Source organism: Photinus pyralis, unplaced genomic scaffold (assembly GCF_008802855.1).
Source record: "Photinus pyralis isolate 1611_PpyrPB1 unplaced genomic scaffold, Ppyr1.3 Ppyr1.4_LG9, whole genome shotgun sequence".
In the NCBI taxonomy this organism is placed as follows: Eukaryota; Metazoa; Arthropoda; class Insecta; order Coleoptera; family Lampyridae; genus Photinus; species Photinus pyralis.
In genome coordinates, this window is record NW_022170878.1 from 5,485,933 (window position 1) to 5,495,712 (window position 9,780).

The window sequence follows — 9,780 nt, forward strand, 5'->3', positions numbered from 1 at the left end:
TCTTGTACTAGATATTAATCATTGAATTTCTTGCCACAATTTGATATTATTTACATTTTGCTGATTTTGCATAAACTACGATATCTGAATCATGGCGTACTCCATGCCTTTGTTTCGAGTACCGTTAGATGAATCGTGTTTGTAATACTGTACAGATGATTATGCCATTATTTTGTTTAATTAAGTATTTACTTCTGTTATTCATGAGGAGTTGATTATCGGTGTGATGTTGTCTGTTCGATTGAGGGAAGTACCTAATACAGTTTGATGGTTCGCTGTATCTGTTACTTTCTGTTTCGTGGCGCGCTGCAGTTCTTGCGCGTTAGCTATTACGAAAGGGGGGCTCTTTTATTTGATGTTTCGATGCTTGTGTGTGCGAGTGGGTCATTCTGTCTCCGTGGAGTAGGTACCTAATGCAGTTCGATCTTTCACTGTATCTGTTGCCTACTCGCCTCGTGCGGATTGTAGTTCTTAACATCTTAGCAATAAAAGTGGGGGCCCTCTCATTAAAATTTCCTCTATTTAAAATATGTTCTGTTTGAGCGATAATCGATTTTCACATGAATACTTGCTATTGACCAATGGCATTCTCACATGTACTTTTCGTGGTAAATTAAATTATGTGAACGGAAGGCTGGAGTAGAGCCACACCATTTACATGTTTCCTATGTACATGCAATTTGTTTATTTGACTAGTTGTGTTATCTCTATTGATCGTGCAGGTATTTTGATGTGTTTTTGTACTGAATTGATTTATCATGTTTTCCACTGCATTTATGATGTCTTATGTATTTTGTTTTTATGAACTTGTTTAATTGCATTTGATTTGATTATCTGATTTTTATCATACCATTTGAGAGGTTTTATTTATGTGTATTTTCTCTTGCATTTTATTGCTGTAGGTGATTTATTTCATGTATTTGTGTGGCCTGTGCCAGGGTTTTAGTCCCGTAGAAGGTTTCCCTGGCATGGTCTTGTGTGTGCGTTCATATATTTATTTGATCTTGTCATTTCTTGCGCACAAAAGTTCTGTCTTTTATTTAATTCCCTTCCTCATTATGTCTCACGTCCCTACACATAAAAGAACCGATTACACAACGTAGGAGTTCATTCGTGCCACCCATATCGAGCCGACTGCCATCTAAATTCAAAAGTGCCGCGAGACTACCATCGTTTCGACTTGAAAGGTAGGTGGCTCTGCTTGTAGTTTTTGCCAGAGTTGCCAACCGTAAGTATAGGGTAAGTCAACGTTTTCCGTGTCGGCTTGATAGACCCCCCTAGGAACATTACAACGAATTCCAAAAACCGGATGAATTTAAAGAAACTGATGAATATGAAGAAATTGAACAACTCCAAGAATAGGAAGAGACGAAAAAATACGAAGAATCTGATGGGAATATATGAAAACTGAAGAATCCAATTCTGAGAAATTTGAAGAGGATCTGAAACATTTAAGAATCCAAAGAGAGAAATTGAATGGAGAATTGCAAGAACGCGCAGTGCCTAGGCGCCTTTAGGCGGGGAGGGATCCGTAACCCTCACGCAAAGTAAACACATTGTGATTAAACAAAGATTGTATTTAAGTCACACTTTTCCAGTAAATTTGTAATATTTATTGTAATTGTCGGAAATAATCTTGAACATTTCCGTCGATGCGGCGCTTAAGATCCGTTTTAGAAACGCCACGCCGTGCTCGTCGCACATCGGCATCAGTTGGTATACACTGTTGCCTAGGTGAATCTGCAAAAAAAAATATTCAATTGGAGAAAAAGATTCGGGGTGGGCTTTACCGACCTTTACGTTCGGATACAGGGTGACCTTCTCAAACTGATTTAAGATGTCCGCGATAACATACGGCGCGATACGCGTCATCGACTTATCGAACACCTGCAGGGCCTTCGTTAGCCGCTCGAACCTGTGCGCGCAGTTCGCCAACGTCCGAACGGCTTCGGGGTCCAATTTTAGGTTTGTGTTGCTACGGGCGCACAAGTGGGTTAGTACCGTTCGATAGCGCTGCAGGTACGGCGGTAGGTAGTCGCTGATTACGGTCTTGCGATGTTTCACTAAGGTCTCGAGTAGCGATATGCTCAAGTTGAGCGACTTGATGAAGTTAGTGTAACTCGCGTTTAGCTTCGAGATCGTAATCAAGACGACTTCGATTAGGGACGGTGAGAGCACGAACTGAAACATGGCCGTAAGGGTCTGGATAAGACGAGGGGGAGCTTACATGCGAGTTTTTGATAAACGACATTTGTAGGGTGATGATGTCTTCGAAGATGGTGTCGCTGTACTCGGTGTTGGTCAAAATCGTTCGGCATAGCAAAGATTCCAGGTTGTTCTGCCAAATTTTCGTTTGGGCAGAGTTGAGGTCGCACGCAGAGATTGCGTTCCACATTTTGACTTCGTCTCGAATTGTTTCTTTGTGGTCAATCGCCTTTTCCTAAGAAGTTGCATGATTTTCAAGAACAAAACAGAGGGCTACGTACGCAGCGGCTGACGAGGTCAGATGAGGTTTTCGCAAATGTTTCATGGGTAATCATTTGAAGGGTCACCTGAACCACTTTAACAAAGCGCTCGTGGTCCTCGTCGTTCACTGTGAGGTGGTTGCAGCAGTCCCAAACTTTTAATGCCACGTCATCGACTATACTTTCAAAGGTTGCCTTTTTATGTATCATCACTGTCAGCAGCAGGATCGAGCCTCGTATGGGATTAAGAACTTGAACCTAAGAAGTTGTAAAGACCAGCCCGAATGCATTTCCAGAAACTACTTGTACTTACAAGTGCATCAAGATACTTCGGTAGCAATGGTAACAGCTCTTCCAGTACTTGCTTCGAGTCGCTATTTAAATAAAACTTTAACGTTAACGCGTACGCCTCCAGCGTGTCTTCCGCACTTAAAGAATTCTTTAACAAAAACGGCAAAAGACACTTGCAGATTTCCTCGCGATACTCGTTATGGAGATGCTTCTCAGTAATGGCCACCTTGGTCTTCACCTGCAAATGAAAACGTTGTCTCCGCAGTCGAGAGCTCCTCAGTTTACCTTATCCACATAATTTAAAAGGATAACTGCACAGTCCCTATACCTTCGATTGTCGATATTTCGAGTAAATTGCCCGACAATCTCCCGAAACAGTTCTAATCGTGACTTATTCTTGAGCACTCCCTCCATGATGATCGTAAAAATATCCGAGTACGCTTCAAAGTTGTTGACAATCGCGAGGATCACGTTCGGTTCAAAGAATCGGTTTAGAATGGCCGAGTTTTGGAGGATTCCTAAAAATGACGTGACCACTTTGAGTCAGCTTAGTATACTGACCGACCAATGACAATACTCTCCAACAGCTTCGTGACGTCGCCATCTTGCAGCGCGCAGCAGCGCAAATCTAAAGAGAGACCGATCAGAAACATCAAAACCGCCTCCTGCATGCTTCTGTCGTCTAACTGCGGAATCGGAACGGACTTGATCATCTGCAAGTATCGCGAGATCTTCCTTTCGTTAACCTGCAGGGTCTGGTCCGCTCGATTCAGCTCGCAGGCCATCTCCGACGCACGGAACGTGACCTTATCGAAGCGGCCGAGCATTCGTGAGGTTGCGCATGCGCCGCGCGTTTTCTTCGCGAACGCGCCGTTCAGTTTGTCGAAGCAAACGCGGAGGATTTCGCGAACTAGGGGAATGTTGGCGTCGATCGTTCGCAATTGGTCGAAATCGCCCGACGCCGCCGACGTCTTCACGAGAAGCTCGGCGATTTCGACGCCTGAGCTCGGCACGATGATGTTGTTCAGTACGAAGTTGTCGAAGAGCAAGTCTTGTTCGTCGATTGACGACATGAGGTTAGCCGCGACTGCTGTTGTCGCCTCGCTGCTGACCTCGGCCTCAAACAGGTTCATCGCGCGCAGCTTTTGAACGCATAGACTATTCTGCAACTGAAACTTGATTTAGTGCCCCCAAAAGTCGACGTTACCATGATTTTCTTGCAAGGTTTCTCCCCGAAGTTCGCGATCCTCTGCGAAATTAGGCGCCACTGCGCCGTGTTCAAATACGAGTGCAAGTAAGTAACGTTGCACGCCGAGGGATCACTATCAAGCTGCCTCTTGAGCCGCACATCGCTGCTGTAATAAGCGAGCACCATGTAGAGCTCCCCCCATTTAAAACACACGTTCAAGTACAGACGCATCAAGCTCGGCCTCTGAAAGTAAAGAGCGTAAACGATCGCACCTCTCGACGCGACACTTACGTGCTCGACGCCGACCAAGGTCGTGCCAAACTTTCGCAGAACGTCCTTCAATTCGAGCATGAGCTTCTCGAAGTTCTCGACGATGTTTGCGGGAACCGCGTGATCGGCTATGCGAACGCTCGACAGGAATTCGCACAGGAAGACGCTGATAAATTGGAGATAATTGTGGTTAGTGCCTGAAATGTTAAATCTAAAGCTCGGGAGCACGTTGAACTTACGCCTGTTTAGCAACACACTCCCACGGCATTGTTTAGCTACTTTATAGTACTGAACTACCCTTCTCTTGGCGCCACCGTATCCTTCGTTTTCTTGAGGGAGCTTTCCTGAGCCAAAGTTTGGCTAGGACAAGTCTCTGGTGATCCAGTATTCGGGGGAGGGGGGCTGATTTTTTACCTCATGTGTTCGGGGGGGGGGGGTGAAGCGAGGAACACGATTTTTTTCTTAAATCCTAACTCTAAGATTTCCTGGGGGTTGTAGCAATTTGAAATAGTGTATAGAGATGGTCAGGGGTAGTTAGGGATGGTCAGGGATAGTTTAGGATAGAGATGAACAGTTTAGGGTAGGTCAGCCTGTGTATAAAAAGAATTTTATGCTATCGGATGCATCAAAATATTATACAACGAAACTTGCTCCTAAATATGCAGGTCCTTTCTATATTAGCAAACGTTTATTTAAATCCGTGGAATTACGAATTAAAGGATAGAAATGGAGCTAAAAAGGGAGTTTTTAATGTAAAAGATTTGAAGCCATATGTCAATGGTAGCCCAAATTAGATGAAGAAACTAAATTTAGTTCGAAGTTTTCGTTTTACCTGTGTTGCATTTTCTTGGGGGCGAATGTTTGGAAGCAAGGATTCTTTAACGTGCATTTTGTCGAAGGCAATGTGTAACGGGAGCCCTTTAAAGGAGATTTTTCGCGGGAAAATTGTACCTGGAGTGAGTTTTCATGGGGGTGGATGGCGAATTTTTGTTAAGGGCAATTCTTTTGAGGTGCACTTTCCCCGAACCCGAATTTTGGTTAAGGCAAGTTTCTGGCGAGGCAGTATTCCAGGAGGGGAGGGGGCAGAATTTTTTCAATGAGAAAAAATCCCATCAGCGAATATTCTAGAGGTTTGGGAAAATGTTACCTGCGACAAGTTTTTTCTGGGGTGGATTTTAGGGCGAAGGGCGAATGGGGGGGGGGGGAGGCAGACATTTTCTTAGGGGAAAATTCAACAAATACTGTAGGGGCAAATTTTCCGTGCGCAAATATTACCTGGGGTAAGTTTTCTTGAGGCTGCATTTTGGAACGAAGGACGAATTTTGTTACAGGCAATTCCTTTAAGATTTTGAAGCTTTCCTAAACGACAATTTGGTTGGAGCAAGTTTCTGGTGAGCCAGTATTCCAGGACGGAGGAAGGTAGAATTTTTCTTATGAGAGAAAATTCCAAAAACGCATATTCCAGGGAAGAATATTTTCCGTGGAAAAATGATACCTAGAGTGAGTTTTCTTGGGAGTGGATTTTGGAATGGAGGGCGAGGGCAAGGGCAAGGTTCACTTTTACTGAACGCGAATTTTGGTTAGTGGCGAGCCAGTATTCCAGGAGGGGAGGGGGCAGAATTTTTCCTATGGGCAAAACTTCGGAGGGCGAATTTTTAAAATGCAATTATTTTGAGATGCAGCTAGAAGTGGAAGACGAATTTTTGCTACGGGAAATTCTTTGATGTGCAACGAAAGTTTCGGGGGGATTTTCTTGAGGGAGGCGAGGAGCATAATTTTTCTTAGGAGAGAACTTTCACAAAACATATACACTAGGAGCGAAATTTCGTAGCAAAATTATACTTGGGGTGATTTCCTTGGAGTGGATTTTCCCCTAAGGGTGAATTTTGGTTGGAGAAAGTTTCTGGTGGGCTAGTTTTCCAGGAGGGGGGGGGGTGTTTTTACGGTCTTCTTGTAAATTTTGAGGCGTCATTGGAACAAGGCTCTGGGGAGCCATTATGTCGGCGGGGAAAATTATTTCTTGCGAGAGAAAAATTCAAGAACACTAAGAGAATTCTATGAGAGAAATTTCTGGGATAAAATTTTACTTGGGTTGCAGTTTTTTAGGGAAACGAGATTTCCGCAAGACGAATTTTTTGTCGGAGGCAATTCGTAACGGAAGTCCCGTGAGGGGTTGATTTTTTTCATTTAGGGCACCTTAGTGTTAGCGGTTAGGTAGTATACAGGGCTGGTTATTCGGAAATGTCGTTATATGTTCATAGTTTCCGAATTCATTTGGCGATCTGTAATTTTATGGGGCCACTGACCTCCGTGTGCATCATGACCTTATAAAGTCTTAGGGAAGTTAACGGTGTCAGTCTGATGGGCGTTAAGAGTTGATAAGGCTATCTTAATGGGGTTTACGTGTCCAGGGCAGCGAAGTTTGAATTTAGCGGAATGATTTCACTTCGAGTACATGGGAAGCTATGAATCTACAATATTAAAATACCGTGAGTATGACTAGCGCGCGCGTAATTCGTGAGGCTAAATGATCCGCGTTAACTAATTACCATTTTGTGGGTCAAGTGGAAATGAGTAGGGACGGGGTCAAGATTAAAAAAATTAAGGCATTCGGTTTTGGGTCGTCAAGGAGTTCGGGTCGATATTCGCTTTTGGCCCACGAGAACGTGAACTAGGTGGTTCAAAATCTGGTGATTCTTTCTGCAATTAGCCATAGAGCGGACAGTTACGTTTTTCAGTCTCGTTTTTTACACGCTGGAAAATAACTCCAATTTCAAGCCGTGCGAATTTTCATAACAGTGCACGAGATTTTTTTCCAAGGTTGGACGACTAGAGGGTAATTTAGACGTAGTAATCCAAAACAGATTGTATCCTTCAAGGGCTTTGATAAGTGAAATGTTGAGTCTTGAACCGTAAATTAAAGATACTCTTGAACGATTGAATCTAATTAAGTATATGGTGTCTGTTTGATATGATAAAAGCAAAAATCTTTTCCATAATATATAAATAAATTCAGTTAGAACTTCAATATTAAATGGCGAAAGTCTTCTAACTGAGTCACATACATATATAACAAATTTCCAATTGTGTGTGTAGCAACTAATATTCCATTGTAGGCAACCTCTTGCTCGAACAGTGAAGAATGATCTTTGGATCAAGCAATAACCCAACATTGTTCAACTATAAAATCTTTAACCAATACCTAGGACCTTACTACCCACCTAATTGTACTTACCTTCACCTAAATTACCAACAGCCTTATCCAGGTTTGTCAGCAAAATTTTAAATAAATCGAGACCCTGCCAGCTCGGCAACGTCACGACGCTCTGCGAAAAGAAGCTCAACACAACGGTCGGGATCGTCAAGTTGTGCTCGACCGATGTTTGCAGTACCTCCATCATCGCCGTTAGCAAATTCGAAACGCGATGCAATTTCGCGAACACCTCGAACAGCAACAGCATAAACGTCGCGTATTCGTCCTCGACCCCGCCGCTTGAGTGCAACAAAATGTACCTCAGAATATCGGTCAAATTCTTCTGCATCAGGACCGGATCGAGCGCGATCACCTCACGTAAGAGCGCGTACGTCGCCTTAGACGGGGCGACCTTATCTATAACAAGCTTGACGATTTTCTCGAAAGACTCATTGAATCGAGCACCGTCAACCTTCGCGTTGACCTGCGCGCCGCACTCGCCTAACACGGCGCACAGCACGGCCAGAATTTCGACCGAGTTCTGGGCCTCTTCCACCAGATGCGCGAAACACGCGTAGATCACGTTAGGTTTGGCGTAAGACTTACAGAACGCGTGGAACACCAAGCGGTACAAGTGGGCGTTGTTCGTACTGCGCAAGTGCTCGAAGAGCAACTTCGGAAACTCCCCCTCGCCACTGGCAAAGAACGTCGTAAAGGCGCTAAAGTTTCTCGTAAATAGAACATTCTCCAGCAGCTTAGAGGCCTCTGCAAACAATTGCTGGTCGTCTGTTGCGCTAAGGCTTAACGGTATGAGCACGTGACTAACGAAGTTCTTATAAAAATCTTCACCGTAAGTCATATTTCGAGTAAACAGTTGCTCGTTGGTTAGAACTTTGTGTAAGAGTTCGGGCGACTTGATTTTCAAAAGTATTTTGGCGATAAATTTGCAATGCTCCTCGATGTTGTGCTTGAAATACAGTTGAAAATTGCGATTGTTTATTATTTCCAAGATGCACTCGGTCGCAATCGCCTTAGACTCCGGGTACCTCAGTCTTTTGCATAGCGTCTAAAAGAATAGCGTTAGTTGTGTTTCGTTTACAGTAGGAGTCTAGGGTCTGCGATAGTAGTGATAATTGGGTTTAGTAAAAAATCAAAGAAATCAGCTCCTTTGGTTAAGGCGATGAATACCATGAAGGGTAGAATCCTCCCCCATCAAATTGAATTTGTCATTATTGTTTTAACCTATGACGTTTGCATCATAAATAAAGCTTATCTGCATTTTACAGTATTGATTTAAAGATATAATTCAGGTAACGTATCGAATTTAATCTTTCTGGGGTATTTAAAATCGGGTTTTGGGTATACCAATACTACATTATTTATTTATCCTATTATACATAAACAGATATTTTTTCGGCCTGGCTTTGACTACAAAAGGAGACCTGCATTCCTAGGGCGCTCATCTCCAGCCCATAAATAGTGGTCAAAAGATCAAACAGTGTAAGGGACGAAAAGAAGTCGCATAAAAAAAAAAGGTCCAGAAAGATCCAATTCCCACCCTCAATAGCAACTTACCTACCAAAAACGTGTTAACAATACTTTTTTCTATCATGTAGATACATCAAATGGCAATAATTGGAGTCCGTAACCCTCGAAACTATGTTTACACATCCTGGAGGGTGAAAACTTTGTATGTCTCTGTGGCATTGTTAAGAGAGAGAAAACGCTACTATCACAGACCCCAGATCCGATCGATACAAACTTACAGCGTTCAGATTCCGTAGATCCGCATAGTTCACATCGCTCCGGTTCAGATTTTGCACTTGAACGCTTTGCAACCACTTCAAAAGCAAGTCCCATACGTCCGAGTCGTTCGTTTTGGTTAACTTGGTCAACCAGTCCAAGAGGACAGCCTCGCGGTGTTGTATCGGTAGGTTACACGATTTAAAGGCGTTGTCTGCTATCTTAAGACGTTTAGGTAACGGTTCCACATCGTTATTTAGCAACGTTAATAATTCTAAAAAAGTTTTATTGCAGAAATTAGGTCGTATGTATCAGATTTACCTTGTAATAGTGCCATTTAAACTTTAAAGCTCATTTCTGTTTGGAGGTTATGTTACAATAACAAACACACGTGCGTTGGTACCATAGCCACAGGCAAACGTGGCTATTGAATGGCCATTATGTTATACAGGTATGGAAAAAAATTATTGCGAATCTGACTTATAACATTGATTGTTGTGTGTATAATCAATGCTTATAAGCTATATAGATTTTCAGAGCCTTCTTCCTAAGTTCCTTATACAGTTCTCTAATAAAAATAATGCGCCCCTCCAAATTCGATGCTAACTTCAAAAGATGGTTACAATTTT

At 43.0% G+C, this 9,780-nt stretch overlaps 1 protein-coding gene across 1 annotated transcript; it reads right to left on the minus strand.

Moving 5' to 3' along the window:
• Positions 1-1,559: 1,559 nt before the first annotated feature.
• LOC116181453 lies at positions 1,560-9,607 on the minus strand. Its single transcript, XM_031501829.1, has 12 exons — positions 9,473-9,607; positions 9,175-9,425; positions 7,451-8,474; positions 4,237-4,412; positions 3,964-4,188; positions 3,322-3,919; positions 3,042-3,274; positions 2,779-2,994; positions 2,487-2,723; positions 2,228-2,440; positions 1,795-2,181; positions 1,560-1,740 (listed from the first exon to the last, which is right to left on the minus strand). Exons 1-12 carry the CDS (start codon positions 9,486-9,488, stop codon positions 1,585-1,587), a joined length of 3,732 nt encoding a protein of 1,243 aa, XP_031357689.1. The 5' UTR covers positions 9,489-9,607; the 3' UTR covers positions 1,560-1,584.
• Positions 9,608-9,780: the final 173 nt, after the last annotated feature.

Excerpts from the sequence above, each read along its gene's own strand:
- LOC116181453 (XM_031501829.1), bottom strand. Across the intron at positions 4,413-7,450 it reads TGTTGGTAATTTAGGTGAAG|GCACTAACCACAATTATCTC; the intron begins GTAAGTACAATT and ends TTAACATTTCAG. Across the intron at positions 1,741-1,794 it reads CCCTGTATCCGAACGTAAAG|ATTCACCTAGGCAACAGTGT; the intron begins GTCGGTAAAGCC and ends TTTTTTTTGCAG.